This window comes from Diabrotica undecimpunctata, chromosome 5 (assembly GCF_040954645.1).
Source record: "Diabrotica undecimpunctata isolate CICGRU chromosome 5, icDiaUnde3, whole genome shotgun sequence".
In the NCBI taxonomy this organism is placed as follows: Eukaryota; Metazoa; Arthropoda; class Insecta; order Coleoptera; family Chrysomelidae; genus Diabrotica; species Diabrotica undecimpunctata.
Window position 1 is genome coordinate 105482319 of NC_092807.1, and position 17956 is coordinate 105500274.

A 17956-nucleotide genomic window follows, 5' to 3' on the forward strand; every position below is an offset into this window, starting at 1 on the left:
CACAATTACACTGCCATCTAAGGAAATAAATTTAGCCATATGCCATATCCTAACAGGAATCAATGCAAACAGGAATGCCAAACAAGGAATCATAACAAATCTCATATGATAAAATCATGTAGTGTAAAGTCTATTTAAGAAATGACAATAAATAAAAATATTCATAAAGAAAATAATTCTTTGAAGAAATCAAAACTTATCCTTGTTACGACACTGTACAAGATAGTTTTGTTATTTATTCTGACACTCACCTACAATTATCAGGTGTTTGTTATTACAATACAAATAATTTACAGTACACCAGTTAAGTTCTCAATACAAGTACAATGGTAATATGTGAAGAATGCAACTGGTAGATTATTTTTTATAATTCAAAAGGGAAAAAAATTCATAAGACAAGTTTTAACACAAATTATATTTATACTTTTTATATAGATAAGTTGTAAGTTGCTCAAAGAATAAGAAAAGCAAAGATCAAAGATCATCGGGGCATTATAATTAAGGTTAGCTAATCCAATTAAAATAAAACTCAAATGATTTAACATTTTTGATTATTTATAATGCTGAGTTTTTTAAATTTACACATTCCAAACTGTGTTATTCAAGGGGCAACCGCAGCATTTTTTAAAGGTAAATAATTCAAGGTAAAATTATAAAGGGAAATTTACTCGACATGCCGACAATGAAAGTTCATATCAGAAATATAAAGGAAAATTTACACAAATATAAAGATTTTAGAAACCTAGCATTGATAATGAAGTGTCCCAATAATATACTTAAATATTAAGCAAACCCTTGCTAATTGGTATTGTGTTATATGAGTGAACTGTCATTATTATTATACATACTAAATACAGCAGATACATTAATAGTTTGTTAATTTATTGTGCAAACCAAATAGGAAAATTTGCAAAGTTATGTTGGGATATGTAAGAAAAGAATAGTTCCCAGAAACATTATATATATATTTGGTCCCATTTCTTAATTTCATACACACTCTATGTATATGATACAAATAATTGTTAAGTATTCTAGAAGTATTAAGAAATAATACCTACATGATTTTTGTTTATTAGCACAAGCACATTGGAAAAACGGTTTTAAGGGATATCACAGTAATCAACTTACAATAACATTAGAGAAAATGAAGATAAAAATCCTTCCAGCCCTTTCAGATAACTATATGTATTTGGTAAGTGATTTTTAGCACTTTCTATAATTTTCTGTCTGCTTTTTACAACTTTTCTGTCAATACTTTAGTCTTTACAACTATATCTTAGTCCGTGGAATGTCTTTTCCTTATACAATTTCCCATATATGTAGTATCATATCTCAGAGTCAAACTACTTGTACAATAAAAATAGAATATTGAAATAATATTGTGTAATGTGTATAATTGATTAGATTCAATGTTTTTGTTTAGATTTCATGTGAAAATACAAAAGAAGCTGCAATAGTAGATCCAGTGGAACCTGATACTGTCTTGGAGGCAGTTAAAGCAGAAGGAGTCAATCTTACAAAGATATTGACTACCCATCATCATTGGTAGGTATATCAGCTACTAGTAGAATCAGATGTATGTTCTTTCTGTTTCACTTTTATATAAGCTATTTTATTTGTCAATCTTAAATTTTTTAGGGACCATGCTGGTGGTAATGAACAACTTGTTAGTAAGGTTTCAGGAAAATTACAGGTTTTTGGTGGAGATAAAAGAATTGGTGGTTTGACTGAAGAAGTAAAGCAAGGAGACAAGTTTCAAATAGGAGATATCACAGTGGAATGTTTATTTACACCATGCCATACCAGTGGACACATCTGTTATTATTTGACTGCACCTGGACAAGATCCTGCAGTTTTTACAGGTACTTGTTATGTTTAATATAACTTTTCGTGAAATCTATTTACTTATGTATGTTAGTAGATTAGTAAACATTTACTAGATCTTTTCACAATTCAAACAGCCACCACAGCCAACTTAAGAATCACTGATAAAGCTTTTTAAGAGCATCGTAAAAGTGTTAAACACTTAAGAAAAAATTTAAATGATCTAAAAGGCATCACTAAATGCTTTATAATGCTTTTTTAATCTGTTAACTGTTTTAAAAGGGTTTATAAAACTTTTTTCAAATTTTTAACGGTTTTTAAGATCCTTTTGAGTCTGACCTTTAACATGTTTCTGACTGATATATTCATGTTTTTAGTACTTATTAGTGATTTTACAACATTCTTTAAATATTTTATGATGGTTTTAAAGTTTACCAACAAATGTCTAACACTTTTGTCACATATTCAACCAATTTAGTTGCTTTTTCTATTATAAATGCTTTTGTGATGTTATTTGATGCATTTAATGCTTATTAACTTGTTTATGAGATTTAAAAAGAGATTTTAGAGCTTTTTGTTGTTTTAAAAACAAATTATAAAAGCTTTTATTCATATTACAACTTGTTTTAGATACTTATTTGAGACTTTGACAGCTGTTTAATGTTTTGATAAGACTTTACAACAGCTTTTTTGAAGCGTATAATTCATACTAAAGGATTTAAGAACTTTAAATGCATTTTAACTCTTCTTTGTTTTTTTTTTATTACAAACGCTTTTCAACATTTTTTCAATGAGGTTAACCTTTTTCATTAATCCTTATTAACCCTTTTAGATAATTTAAAATGTTTTTACTCTTTTGTCTTGGGTTTTCAGCGGTTGTACATTGTTTAAATACTGCTTAACGAATTTTCTACGATTTTGTGATGGTTACCTTTTTAATGCTTTAATGCAGCTGTTTTTTAAAACCCTTTTTAACGCTTTTTCTGTTTCTTTGTGTTGTGTTGATTTCTGAATATTTTTTTGATGCTTAGAATGCAGATTAATGCCTTTACAATGCATTTCCCATGCTTTCAATGCTTCTTAAGGTTTGTAATTTTTATTATTTTTTAGGAGATACCTTATTCATAGCTGGTTGTGGTAGATTTTTTGAAGGAACAGCTGAACAGATGTATTCTGCCCTAGTTGAAAAATTAGGAAATTTACCGGAGAACACACGGGTCTTCTGCGGTCATGAATACACATTACAAAATCTAAAATTTGCCAAATTTGTTGACAAAAATAACCAAGAGGTACTCAAGAAGATAGAATGGGCTGAAGGGCAGAGAAAAAAAGGGCTACCAACTGTAAGTAAATATTAAAACATTAAGTTTTATATGTAAATGAATTAGGAATTGACAAAAATTATTATTATTTATTTATATACGGCATCCATTTACTTACAATTTTTACAAAGTTACATCTTACAATCAATAAATTATTAAAATAACAATCACAAGTTTTACAAAGTTACACCTTAACAACAATAAATTATTAAAATAACAAACACCTCAGAATAATACAAACATATAAGAATAATATAGATGTACAACAAACTTATTGTAAGATACTTTTTAGTTGTTTTTTAAACAAACTAATTTTGGAGTCAAAAATATCCATTTGTCTTGGTAGGCTATTAGCACTCCGGACCAATCATGTAGTTGGTTCATTGATACCATAATTAGTGTGGTGAAATGGCACTGAAAAGATTTCTGATTGTCTGTTGCTTCTACTAGGAACTTTAAGACTAACAAGCGATAAGAGTTGAGGACAATCTATAAAAGCATTGATAACTTTGTGTAAGAAACATAAATCTAACAATGTCCTCCTTGACTCAAGTGTTGGTAAGTTAAGACTATCTCTTACCCACTGATAGTTGTATTCCTCTCTCCTGTATCCACTCTTATAGGCTGCTACCCTCAGAAATTTATTCTGGACTCTTTCAATCTGTTGAATGTAACAGTGGTATGATGGGGACCATACAACTGATCCAAACTCCAGAATGGGTCTAACGAGACCACAATAAAGTTTTCTAAATGTAAACAAAGACAGGTCCACTGATGTGCGTTGGATAAATCCCAGCACTTTCATCGCTCTATTTGTTACTTGGTTGATGTGGCTTGAGAATGACAGTTTGGTGTCTAACCAGATTCCCAAATCTAATACTTCATTTTTCGAGGCTAATGGCAAGTTATTTATGTAGTAAACAAATTCAATTGGATTTCTTTGCCTTGAGAATGTCATTTTATGACATTTGTTTATATTGAGTGACATTTTGTTTAAAGTGCACCAATCATAAAATGATTTAAGATCTTCCTGTAATATAGCAGCATCATTCCAGGATTGAATTTTTCTAAACAGTTTTACATCGTCAGCAAACATAAGAACATTACAATTTTTGATTTGTTGTACTAAATCAACCAGAAACAAACAAAACAAAACAGGGCCACAATGGGAGCCTTGTGGCACGCCCGATGGAACTGTTATTTCAATTGAAGTGTCACTTCCCAAGTTAACTGCCTGCGTACTGCCACTAACAAATTCTGTAATCCACTGAAGAAGGGGATCCAAAATACCCAAAGCTCTTAGTTTTTGTAAGAGAACCCCATGGTTTACCCGATCAAATGCTTTGGAAAAGTCAGTATAGATTGAGTCAACCTGGACTCCCTCTTCAAAGCTGTTGTATATATGATTCACATACAAAACTAGGTTGGCATCTGTTGACCTCCCTCTCATAAAGCCAAATTGTTCAGGATTAAAAATGCTCTATTATCTTATATTATATATAATTATCTCTATAGTTAAAATAATTGTGAATGTGTCATTTAGGTTTTGACAGTTGACAGTGACACATACTCATTTTTTATTTGTCTTTAGTTTTGATTGAAATTAATATTTTGTAGGTGCCATCTACAATTGGTGAAGAAAAGCTGTACAACCCATTCATGAGGGTGACTACAAGCGTGATTCAAAACCATGCGGAGTGTTCTTCGCCAATTGAAGCTATGAAAAGCATTAGAAAAGAAAAAGATAATTTTGTTCCTTCGTAAATATTGATGTGTTTCTCAACGTGATATTTTTTTATCGTTTTTAATTTGCTGCAAATATACTGTTAGTTACGTCATATAATGTGTTTTATTTAAACCAAAAACCGAGAAGTATGTCAAGAATTTTTTTGAAGGATTTTAAACTGACAGAAGAAGGATTTACAACAAGCATGTTCAAGATCTCACACTGTCAATGCGTTAAATGCGAAGAGCATCTAATACGACAAAACATGTGGCAAAGACGACGAATACGGGTTGAAAATGCAATAGAAAGTTTTTAAAGAGACGAGAAAGTAACTAGTGTGACGAAGAAGCGTTGAAAAAGTGATGGATATGATTGAAAAGCTACAAAAAAGAATCTAAAGCAACAAAATAACATTTAAACTGATAGAAAAGCATCTAAAAGGAAAACTAAGAGTTAAACTCGGTAAATTGCTTTGAAAAAGCAACGGAAAATCATCTAAAAATAAGACTAGTGTTAAAACTCACATGAAAATATCTAGAGCGACGAATAAGCATTGGAAGGCCATCAAAAAACCTCAAAGGATAGAAAACTGCCAAAATTGATAGGTAAGAGTCGAAAACTCAATTCAAAGAGATGATGAAATATGAATAAACATTGAAAAAGAAAAGAAAAACAATCTAAACGACAAAACGGTCACATAAGCTACCAATAAAAGCTGAGAAAACAGCCAAAAAAGAAAAAAGTCAAAAAACGTTAATTGTGGCAAAAAGCATCTAAATCAACGAAAAACCATCTATAAACGTGAACAGTGACAAAACCGTTGAAAAAGTAACGAATGAAAGTCTAAGGTGACGAAAAATCGTCTATAATGACAACAAAATTCAAGAGCGATGAATAAACCTTAAAAGAAGAGCTAAAAAACTTAAAAAAGATTACAAAATAATGTGAATTATGACGAATAAACACTTAAAGAACAAAGGAAACGCATCTCTATAGTGATGAAGAAGCGTCTAAAACTTAATTAAGGCCAACAGTGACGAAAAAGTATCAAATAAGAGTTTAAAGCAATAATAAAATGTCAAGTGAGTACGTTGAAAAAGTAACAAAATAGAATCTATAATGACCAGAAAATTAAAGAGCGACGAGTTGAAAAAACAACTGAAAAGCGTGGAAAGATACGAGAAAATGTGATTTGTGACTAATCAGCATTCAAAGAACAAATAAAAAGCATTTACAGCGACGAAAAAGCGCCTAAAATGCAGAAAAATGTCAACATTGACGAAGTGTCGACAGCATTGAATAAAAGTTTAAAATTGACAATAAAATGTCAACGACCTTAGCGACAAAGAAGTGTCTAAATCAACGAAAGAGGTTCTAAAATGAAAAAAAAGTTCCAAGAGCAAGGAATTGGCGTTGAAATAACAAGTAAAAAGTCTTAAAAGGTACGAAATAATCTCAATTTTGACAAACAAGCAGGTAAACAACAAAGAAACATCGTCTGAATGTAAATAAATGTCAACAGTGACAAACAAGTGTCAACAGCACTGAATAAAAGTTAAAAGTGAAAATAAAATTTCAACGACGTTGAAAAAGTAATATATTTTAATAGAATTATCATATGGCAACGAAATAGTGTTTTAAATCAGAAAAAAGTTCAAGAGAGAATAGGTGTTTAGAGAACAACTAAAAAGCTTGAAAATATGCGAAAAAATGTCAGATGTGACGAATAAGCAATTAAAGAACAAAAAATAAATCTACAGTTAACAAAAAGAGTCTAAAACTTTAGTACCTAAACGTCAACAGTGACAAAAAAGTGTCAACAGCATTGAATAAAAGTTTAAAGTGACAACAAAATGTCAAATGTGTTGAAAAAGTAACACAGAAGTCTGTAAAGCGACGAAGAAGGTTCTAAAATGAAAAAAATTACAATAGCAACGAATAAGCGTTGAAAGAACAAGTACAAGGCATGGAAAGATACGAAACAATCATAATTTTAAGAAATAAATGTTAATAGTGACGAAAAAGTGTCAAAAACATTGAATAAGAATTTAAAGTGACAATAAAATGCCAATGGCGTTTAAAAATAACAAAGAAGCTACTAAGGCAACGAAATAGCGTGTAAAATGATAAAACAGCTTAAAAGTGAGTAGGCGTTCAGAGAATAACTAAAAAGCTTGGAAATATGCAAAGAAATGTCAATTGTGGCGAATAAGCAATTAAAGAACAAAGAAAAAGCATCTACAGCGACGAAAAAGTGTCTAAAATCCAAATAAATGTCAACAGTGACGAAAAACGGTCAACAACATTGAATAAGAGTTTAAAGTGACAACAAAATGTCAACGACGTTGAAAAAAAGTAACAAAGAAGTATCTAAAGCGACGAAAGAGGTTCTAAAATGAAAAAAAAAAGTTTCAAGAGCAGTAAATAAGCATTAAAAGAACAAGTAAAAGGCTTGAAATGGTAGGAAAAAATCTCAATTTTGACAAATAAGCAGTTAAACAACAAAGAAATATCTATTCTAACAATGATCCTCTGACAAGTAGTGACAACTGACAACGAGTCTCCATATTGTGCCTAGAGCCACAGTTTAACCACTTTTTTTTTATACTATGCTAGAGCCCCGTGACCGTAATCATAACCTACTGATATGACAGTCTGAACCAGAGATATTGTGACGAATCAGCAATTAAAGAACAAAGAAAAGACATCTACAGCGACGAAAAAGCGCCTAAAACGCCAATAAATATCAATAGTGACGAAGAAGTATCAATAGCAATGTGTAAGGGCACAGAATAATAAACAATCAGAATGCCCACTCTGCTTGAAAAAATAAGTAGGCGCATCTCGTTCGCGCAGACGGAATCAGTCATGTTTTAAACGGAACCAGTGCTGTTCAGTGACATTTTATCTGGTGTGCATAGAAAAATGAACCCGGTTTAATTTATTTACGGCAACTATATGTAGACATAATATATGCACTATTTTATTCGTACTTTTAGTTGAAGAATAGATTAAATTATTTGAAATGTACTAAATTATTAATCTATAAAAATTTAAATCACAGTTCTGTCGTAGCTTGTCACAAATTTCTCAATCCGAGTCTATGTTTCCGTTTAAAATATTACGATTGCCTGCTGACACACTTCAAAGACGGCATCTGAGAGTGGGCATTCTGATTGTTATTTATTCTATGGTAAGGGTTTTAATGGCAATAAAATGTCAAGGACGTTAAAAAAGTGATGAAGAAAGACCTAATGCAACGAAAGAGCTTTTTAAGCGAAAAAAAGTTTCAATAGGAACGAATAAGCGTTGAAAGAACAACTAAAAAAATTTTAATGTTACCAAAACTCTCAATTTTGACGAATAAGCAGTTAAACAACAAAGAGAAATTTTCTGAACAAAAATAAATGTCAAATGTCGAAAATGTTTCAAGCGCATTCAATGAGAGTTTAATGTGGCAATAAAATTTCTACAGCGTTGAAAAAATACCAAAGAAGTGTCAAAGACAACGAAAGAAAAATCATCTTCAGCGGAGAAAAAAAGTCTAAAATGCAAATAAATGTCAACAGTGACAAAAAATTGTCATGTCAAAAAACTTTCGAAGAAAGGTATGCGGCATCGAGTTAGAATCTAACTCGATGGTATGCTGCGATGAAGATTTCTGAAATAAAAAAGCATCTAATCTAAACTGTAAATGACTGTCAAAAGTCACGAAGAAGTGTTAACAACATTAAAAAAAAATTGTTAGAAACAAAATGTCAAAAGAGTTAAATAATTCACAAAGAAGAAAAAAAGTCCGAGGGAACGAAAAAGCGTCAAAAACGACTAAAAGCTCAGCATTTATGAAAGTTTGTATGATTTCATTGATTATTAAAAAAGTTATTAATTATAGAAGAAACCCATTTTTTCATTAAATTTTGAAATATTTTTTATAGAGAAATCAAATTCACATTATCTTGTTCTCGAAAAGTGACGATTTTTTCCACCTAATTTAAAATAAAACAATGACGCACCTAATTTTTTATGACTCATGAGATACGACACCTTTCGCGTTAACTTTCTCAAGTTCAATACCCAAATCATACTCAGTAATTTTCAAAACTTTTAAATGATTTATACCTTTCTTGCTTGATCTATCCCTTGATTTATATAATTTACTTACATCCTTCAAATATTTCTATTGTATTTACAGTACACCATATAGATCTTTGTCAAATTATTACCAAATAAAATATTAAAATGCTCATAATTTCACAAATAGGGACACAAAATGGGAGCCCCGATAGTTGGTAGTCTTAAAGATTATAGAGAACAATTATCTGATATACGTCATCACACAGACAATAGACATTTCGATTTAAAAGCTATAACATGTATCATAAATCATTTTTGTATTAACAAAAATATCGTCTCATTCTCTACATATTTTTCGAGTGATAAAAAAATGCGCACGTTTGTATTGAAATTTGAAAAAAGTTGGTTATACATCGTTCTATATTATTATTTTGGATGTTTATTTGTGAAAACTGAACGTAAGTTACATTTTCAAACATTATTAAGGGGACTATCACTTTCTAAATTGGAAATAAGTCAATTTATAAATATTAAAAAAACTATTATACTCATGGTTATAATTTTTTTATATAGTGTCAAGAAGGTTTTGAGATCCACAACAAAATTTTTTTGTTATTTTTAGTTGTTTTTCACCACTACAGAGGGCGTTTCAAAAAGACGCCTGTTTTCATGGTAAAATTACTCCTGTTCTAAAAAGGTGGGGTAGTGTTTTTCTTACCTTTTTAAAAGTTTATTTAGTAGTCATATCATCATCATAAGTGGCTCGACAATCCGTTGTGGATCTTGCTCACAAAGAAGTCACCACTCCTGACCCTTAGAATCTGTAGGTCTTCTTCCACATCATCAATCCATCTCCTTCGTGGTCGTGCTCTACTTCTTGTACCCTCTGATTTTGAAAATGTTAATCTCTTTGTGTAATTCGTGATCTGATATCCTAGCAATGTGTTAAGCCCATCTAAGTCTCTGCACTTTAACGAATTTTACAATATCTGGATCGGTGTATAGCTGATATAGTTCAAAGTTGTATCTTCGACGCCATAGCCCATTTTCTTTTACGGCCCCAAAACTCTTTCTAAGAACTTTTCTCTTAAAAATATCAAGAAATGTTTCATCATTTTGAGATAATGTCCACGTTTAAGCCCATATATCAAAACCGGTCTTATTAAAGTCTTGTATATATTGAGCTTTACTGCACGTTTTATATTTTTATTCTTTAAATGTTTCTGGAGACTGTGAACAGTTCTGCTTGCTATTGCTATGCGTCTTTTTATTTCGTCGCTTGTCGTGTTTGTTGCGTTTCCTAGCGATCCAAGACATGGACAAGACAAGAAACCAACATATATATTTTTTCCTCGTTTACCACAAATCATAATTTACTTGCCGCATCCGCAAGCCTTGTAAAACACTACACCATGTCTCTCATACTTCTGCCCACTATAACTAAATCATTTATCGTAATAGTTTCATTTATTCTAATATTTACACGCCAGCGCGTCTCCCTGGGTTAGACCATTATTAATGTCAAAAAACGTAGAGTTTTCTCCTTCAACTCGCATGAGCTCACGTTTTGCATTGTTAGTTGGGTCACAAATTTTTAATCGTGGTTTAAATTCTCGACGGCTATTATTTAAGGATTTGTAGTATTTCCTCGTTTTATTTTTATCAAATAACCTTTGTATCTCATTGAGAGTGTTCTGTTCGTATATCCTCTTGTTTTAGTAGTCATATATAAAAACTATAAAAAAATTGATTTAATGAGATTGATTTAGTAGAGTTTGAGAAAAACGTCTCCCAGGGGTGAAAAATGTGACTGCAAGAAAAGACCCTTTAAAGTACTTTACTGTAATATTATTAAACAAAATGGTAATATCTATTTTTTTACCTTTAATCAGCTATTTCTGGTGCATATTGGGTGCACTCATTGTACAGTAACAGCTGTAAATGGTCGGTCAAAGCTTTTTTTAATTCTGTTCTTTTTGATATCTCGCTGCTCCTTATATTGCCTTGAGCAATACGAACTTCGTCGATATTTTCCGACCAATTCGTTGCTATTATTTCTCCAATTTTTATTTCTATTACTATGAGGTTGATTTTAGCTCCTTCATTAAAGACACATGCTATTATCCAGGCGTTTACGTCTACCACATTTTTGGCACTCAATTTATTTTTGGAGCAATTTGCTAAATTAATTGTAACTTTCAGGTTACAGTGGCGAACAAGAATGTTTTTTATTGGGTCTTACTACAGGAATGTGATACCAACTGGCTTTAGGTTTGATACATATATATATATATATATATATATATATATATATATATATATATATATATATATATATATATATATATATATATATATATAGTTTAAAATATAAATAATAAATAAATAGTAAAATTACTAGTATTAATAAATTTTAAACACATTATTTAAATTTTAAAAATACAAAAAACATTTTTTCCTTCCCCATTTTATAAATAAAACTATCACGAAATAAAATAGAACAAACTGTATTTTATTATCTTTTTCGTTTCCATTTGTAATTTTTTACCGGATGTAACATTATTGTCTTATACTTTTTTAATCTAAAATGACATATCGTAACATCTTGTAAGAATACTTATTTCATCGAGCAGACTTTGACAATGTTAAGGTGCACATACATTTTTACAATTAAATTTTAGACTTATAAACAATTTAAATATTTTCATTAATTGTTGATCGATTTAATTTTAGAACAGATATTAAAAGTGTGTCGAAAGACGCTTCAAAAAAAAAAAATAATAAAATGAGATGATAGGTTTATTAGCTCCAAAGTTATGATCGGTCACAATTGACTGCGATTTACAATAAGAGTATAAGGTTCTAAAATTTTTTTTGTCAATAAAAACCTTTATTTTACAAAGCACTAATTGGGTACATTAGCTACACAAAACTACTAGTTGGTTAAAATGTCAATTAAAAGTAGTCCGTCCATCAAAAAATTGACGGGAGAGCCGCCGTCGGGACTGAATCGTAACTGAAATCGCGTCGCGCTTAAAAATTTCATATATCCCCACTTCTATTCAAATAATTTTGATGTTTTTTTTTAATAAAAAATCAAATATTACATTTGCAAATACGTTCTAATAAAATTTATAGGTCCTTTATTAATTAACCAAAAATTATACACTGTATATATATATATATATATATATATATATATATATATATATATATATATATATGTATATATATAATGAACCAGCAGTATTTGCTGACAACGTAAGGAAGTAAACGTTAAATATTGGGTTTGCAGCAATAAAAAATGAAACGTGTACTCTTTTAAATCTTTATTCCAAGCTTTCGGACATTGGATATGTCCTTCATCAGGGAGCTACAAATATGATGAATAAATTGTTGGAGTTGGTATAATTAATTAAAAAATTCACTACTTACAAACTTAATGAGGTTGTATCAACGAAGATGTATTATAATGTTGATACAATTTATCACAGTCTCTCATCTTTTTTTATTATACAAAACCTATTTTTGTTTAAAAATTTAAAAAATTACTGTACATCCAAAAACACTTAATTGTTCTAAATACATAAATGACATTATTCTGACAAAATTCTTTTAAATGTCAATTGATAAATTATTATTGTTTGTGTTATTATTGCATTTATCTAGTAGTAACAAATAGGAGAACATTTCATTTAGATGACCAATATCCGTTCTATGATTCATTGCATTATTATTTTGGCAAATGTAGGCCATTTCAAGAAAAAGTCTTTTGGTGATGTTACTTTCCTGTTCTACTACTTTGATGTTATTATAATCTATTTGATGCCCATTTTTAAATGCATGTTCACCCAATGCACTTTTTTCAGGATGCAGTCTATTATCTGACTTGTGGGATGTAATGCGGTCTTTAAGGCATCTTGATGTTTGACCATAGTATACTTGTTCACATGATCCGCACTGTATACAGTAAACAACATCCGTTAAAGACAAGAGTGCGGATTGGTCTTTAAGTTTAGAAAAAACTTTGTTAACGGCTAGTACCGTTTTATGTGCAAGTTTGATATTATTAATTGATGAAAAAATTCGACTTAGTTTCGGTCCAATGTCCTTAATGTATGGAAGAGATACATATCTAATTGTAGTTTGTTTTGGTAAAGGATCTACAGGTCCAATTCTATCTTGTGATACAGATAGATTTTCTTCGTTTCTTAAATGACTAGTTAAATTTTGTGGAGTGTTAAACAAAATTTTCTTTAGTAGTATACTTGGGTATAAGTTTTCAATGAATAGGTTATAAAGGATTTTTAGATTTTTTAGAATAAAGATTTAAAAGAGTACACGTTTCATTTTTTATTGCTGCAAACCCAATATTTAACGTTCACTATGTATATTGAATATTTTGAATATTTGAATATTGATTTTATTTATTTAATTATTTATTAACTTGTTTTATTACGTTGGGACAAATAAGTGCAACAGGGCTAACAAATATAGAAATGACTGGTCCTGATGAAGTAACTGGTGATATTTTCACAGCAGTGATAAGTCAACAAAAGCGAATTAAAAATTTGGCAAGGGATTAAAATATTTAGATTCCTTGAGAAATCTTAATCCATCTGAAATATTTAGTTCGTGAGGTCACTCTCATAAGGAAAGATTAATTATTTTTAATACGATTAACGTCTACGAAGAATTGATAATGTTATCAAAAATATTTACAATAAGAGTATAATTTGTGTAGTTTTATGAAAATTGAGAATAGCATTAAACAATTTTTATCCTCCTCGATTAATTTGTTTGACTAAATGATTTATTATATTATTTATAAAAAAATTCTGGTAAATAAAACAATATGTTCAAATTTAAGCTAAAAATTCGAGAGGAATTGTTTATTTATTTAGCTGAAAAAGCCTTGAAGGCCTATGCTTAAAAATTATAATCTTAAATAACACAATGGAAAATTAAAATCTTAAAAACAAAATATATCTTTTAAATAAAAAAAAAACAAATAATTGTATTCTCCGCAAGGAAATTGAATTATATGTAGTCGGCTGTATATTATAAATCACTTACAAAAATCCTTTACAAAGGGTATAATATATATATATATATATATATATATATATATATATATATATATATATATATATATATATATATATATATATATATTTAAAAAAGACCCTGTCGGGCTACATCGCAGAAGGTTTTCAGGCTAACAAGTCCATCATCAAAATGAATGAAGTCACTAAATATGTGGTTAAAAACCCTTTAAATTTATTATTTATTACACTGGTGCTGATAATTTTATATGATGTTATAATTTTAAACAAACTTACTTCATGGCAACGCAAGACACCTAATTAGGGTTGCTGGCCCTGAGCCGTAGTCTCTATATGAACCCTAGGTAGCAACTCTAGAGTTGTTGTTAAGATTGTTGCTATAGCGAATTATTAAAAAATCAAAAGGAAATGTTTCTTACAATTTTTTCAAAGTTACTTATGTAATAAGAATACAATTAACAGCATTTTAATTTTACTTTTAATCTTGTCATATGTATTAGGGATATTACTGTCATAAACGTTACTTAGAATATCTTATAACATACTATGTTTCGTATGTTTCAGCTGTGTGTCCGCCACGAGATGGTCAGGTATCAGTCTATCATCCTCATGAAGATTGTACAAAATTTTGGCAGTGTTCAAATGGGATCCCTTATTTATTCAACTGTCCACCAAACCTTTATTTTAATACAAAATTAAATGTTTGCGACTGGCCTTATAATGTTCAATGCCCCTTACCTACAAGTAAGACTAATTTAAAATATATACAAGATTTATAGTTCATAAAGCTATATTAAAAAAATCTGTATTATACTATTTATTTTTAGCTCAACCAACAACAACTTCAACCAACAAACCTCCAATAGTGACCACAAAACAACCCCCACCTGTTACAACAACCACTCAAAAAACCCCACAGAATTCTGAAAGTACCGCAACAACAGCTAAATCTGAAGCAACTTCCATCTTAACAAGTTCACAATTTACTACTATAAAAACGTCTTCAATCGGAACAATATCTGTTAATACAGAAGTACCTACTAGTACCTCAAAAGTTACTACTGCTAAAGTTACTAGTACATCAACAACTGCATCTAACACTGACGAAACTATGGATAAATCTACCGTTATAAGTTCAGAACCTACTATAAGTACCAGCTCAAAGCATAGCACTTTTCCAACCCATGTTACTACTACCTCAAATATTTCTACAATGTCCTCTATTAAAACCAGCACTTCACAAAGTACTTCAGAGCCTACAACCTTCCAGACTGTACTAACTTCAGATGGCAGTAGTTCATCCTCAGAACTACCAACTACGGTTGAAACATCCACGGTCACAATCCCAATAGTCTCATCAGAACAAACTCCTAAATCTTCGCCACATACTTCTGAATATTCAACACTGCATTCTACACAAAGCAGTAAGACCGATACCACTTGGATAAGTACCAAATCTACAACTTGCACTTCTTCAGAAACTACTACTATTTCTGAGTCGGATTCATCAGTTACTACATCACAAGCTACTGATGAAGTTGATATTACAGATACAACAGAAGATAAGTCGAGTTCAGAAACCTCAGAAATTACTACAACCACTGAACTTGTTATATCAAGTAGAATACCTCAAAGTACTAGTACTATAACGACAATTCTAGAAGATGGTACTACTACAGAGATTATTTCAGAAACTACTGGCCTCATAAATGATACAAGTCATACAACAGACAATGAGAATATACCAAATTCCAGAAAAACAACTATACCGGAAAAATTTACAGAAGAAACAACTATTACAGAAGCTACTTACAGTACTAGTAATGAAGACAATACCATAGATGAAACAACTACTACAGAAGCTACTTATAATACTAGTAATGAAGCCAATACTACAGAAATAAAAGAAGATGCAAGTATGACTTCGACATCAACAACACACAATGATAATATACCAACTTCTGGTCAAACAACTATAACAGAAAGATTTACAGAAGAAACAACTTCGACAGAAGCTACTTACAGTACTAGTAATAAAGGTAGTACTACAGAAACAAATCAAGATACAAGCATGTCTTCTACATCAACAACAGACAACAATAATATACCAAATTCTGGTAACACAACTATAACAGAAGAATTTACAGAAAAAACAACTACTACAGAAGCTGCATACAGTACTAGTAATGAAGGCAGTACTACAGAAACAAAACAAGATGCAAGTAGAACTTCTACATCAACAACAGACAATGATAATATACCAAATTCTAGTAAAACAACTATAACAGAAGAATTTACAACTAGAAAAGCTACTGACAGTACTAATAATGAAGACAATATTACAGAAACAAAAGAAGATGAAAGTATGACTTCGACATCAACAGCAGGTGGTCCAAGAAGTACCAGTACAACATATGTAACCAGTATTAGTACAGAAACAGAAGAAATTGTAACAGATAATAGTAGTACTATTGATACAAGTGAAACAGACAGCACTTTAATAACTACGGAATTTATACCCAGCAAAGAAATAACAACGCAAAGTGACAATACTAATAGTGCTTCTAGCATAATTGTTGATGATACAACTTTTGAGACAACAACAAAAAAATCAATCGATGTGATTACAGGTAGCACCACGGATAGTATTGCCAGTACTACAGAATTTTACACAACAGATCAATCTGTAGAATATGATTCAGATAGTACTGTAATTACAGATGAAACCAGTTCTACTAGTAGTACTATCGTAAGTAGTACTTCTACTACTATTAGTAGTACTATACCTAGTAGTACTATCGCAACTAGTACACCTACTAGTAGTAGTACGGCTATATCTAGTAGTACCATTAGAACTACAAGAGCAAATGAAAACCTCGATTATATTTGTCAAAATAATCCTGGTCAATATTTTCTTACAGCTCATCCTAACAATTGTGCCGCATATATAGCTTGTGCGTTTGGAAAGGCAATCACTTACCGCTGTAATAACGGACTCTGGTTTAGCAGCGCAAACTTGCGATGCGTGGAGCCGCATTTATCGGACTGTAAACTAATGGACACGACCTCGATTAGAAGTGGTGCACCTTTTATCACGACTACTACAGAAAATAATGAAAAGGCTCAAACAATATGCTCCGATTTTAATAAAATATCTTTTAATTGTCACCCTGAAGATTGTACCAAGTTTATTGTTTGTGCTTACGGTCTAGAGTATGTTATGGATTGTCCATCGGGACTATGGTTTGATCAAAATCTGAAAGAATGTGTTTATCCACAAGATACTAAATGTTTGATTGTTAAAAATAGATAACGTTAAAGAAATATGTCGGCTTTACTAATATTTACAGATTAAATGATTGTATGGTTTACTATGTTTTATTTAAATAAAATTTCTGTCCCTTATCCCTCGAACTTTATCCTTTCACACTTTCTAGTTGAGTTTTAGTAAATAGATAAGGTAGGTAAGTACACTTTTCAAGATGGTGACCGTAACATCATCAGAATGCCAGCTCACATATCATCCTCACGATGCAAGTCCAAAATCTTTATGAAAGATAAGGACTCGTATCAAAAGTTTTATCAAAAACTAATCACAAAGATTGGGTACAGGGTACAGCATAGTAACATTTGAAGAGCACCATACCAAGGAAAATAAATACGAAAAAGAATACCGAATTACGCTTAGCATGCCAGAATTAAATTAAATTATATTAAATCGTGAGAAAGAAAGGAAACCGTGAAAAACTTTCAGAAATTAGGAACAAAAGAAAAGGAAGTCAGAGAGTTGACCCCTAAAAATCATACGAACAAGTTGAATTTTGCAGAGAATAATAATTTTGGGACCCTAAAAAAGATGAAAAAAAGTTTATCACTTTTACCTCTGAGCTTCCTCCCAAAACCCCGTCAAAGTGAGGTTAAAAACAAAAAAATCTATTTATTAT

General features: G+C 30.6%; 2 protein-coding genes across 3 annotated transcripts; both read left to right on the forward strand.

Annotated features, from left to right (window-relative positions):
• The first annotated feature begins 327 nt into the window (after positions 1–327).
• On the forward strand, positions 328–4989 carry tzn (hydroxyacylglutathione hydrolase tenzing norgay). 2 transcript variants are annotated; one of them, XM_072532465.1, is made up of 6 exons: positions 328–630; positions 1077–1192; positions 1424–1545; positions 1639–1862; positions 2935–3167; positions 4764–4989. In XM_072532465.1, exons 1-6 carry the CDS (start codon positions 561–563, stop codon positions 4908–4910), a joined length of 912 nt encoding a protein of 303 aa, XP_072388566.1. In that variant the 5' UTR covers positions 328–560; the 3' UTR covers positions 4911–4989. The 2 variants fall into 2 exon arrangements, with proteins under 2 accessions (XP_072388566.1, XP_072388567.1); XM_072532466.1 differs by having other exon boundaries at positions 330–503.
• Positions 4990–9246: 4257 nt separating this feature from the next.
• On the forward strand, positions 9247–17381 carry LOC140441628 (uncharacterized). The gene is made up of 3 exons (XM_072532477.1): positions 9247–9404; positions 14577–14756; positions 14840–17381. Exons 1-3 carry the CDS (start codon positions 9317–9319, stop codon positions 17323–17325), a joined length of 2754 nt encoding a protein of 917 aa, XP_072388578.1. The 5' UTR covers positions 9247–9316; the 3' UTR covers positions 17326–17381.
• The last annotated feature ends 575 nt before the right edge of the window (positions 17382–17956 follow it).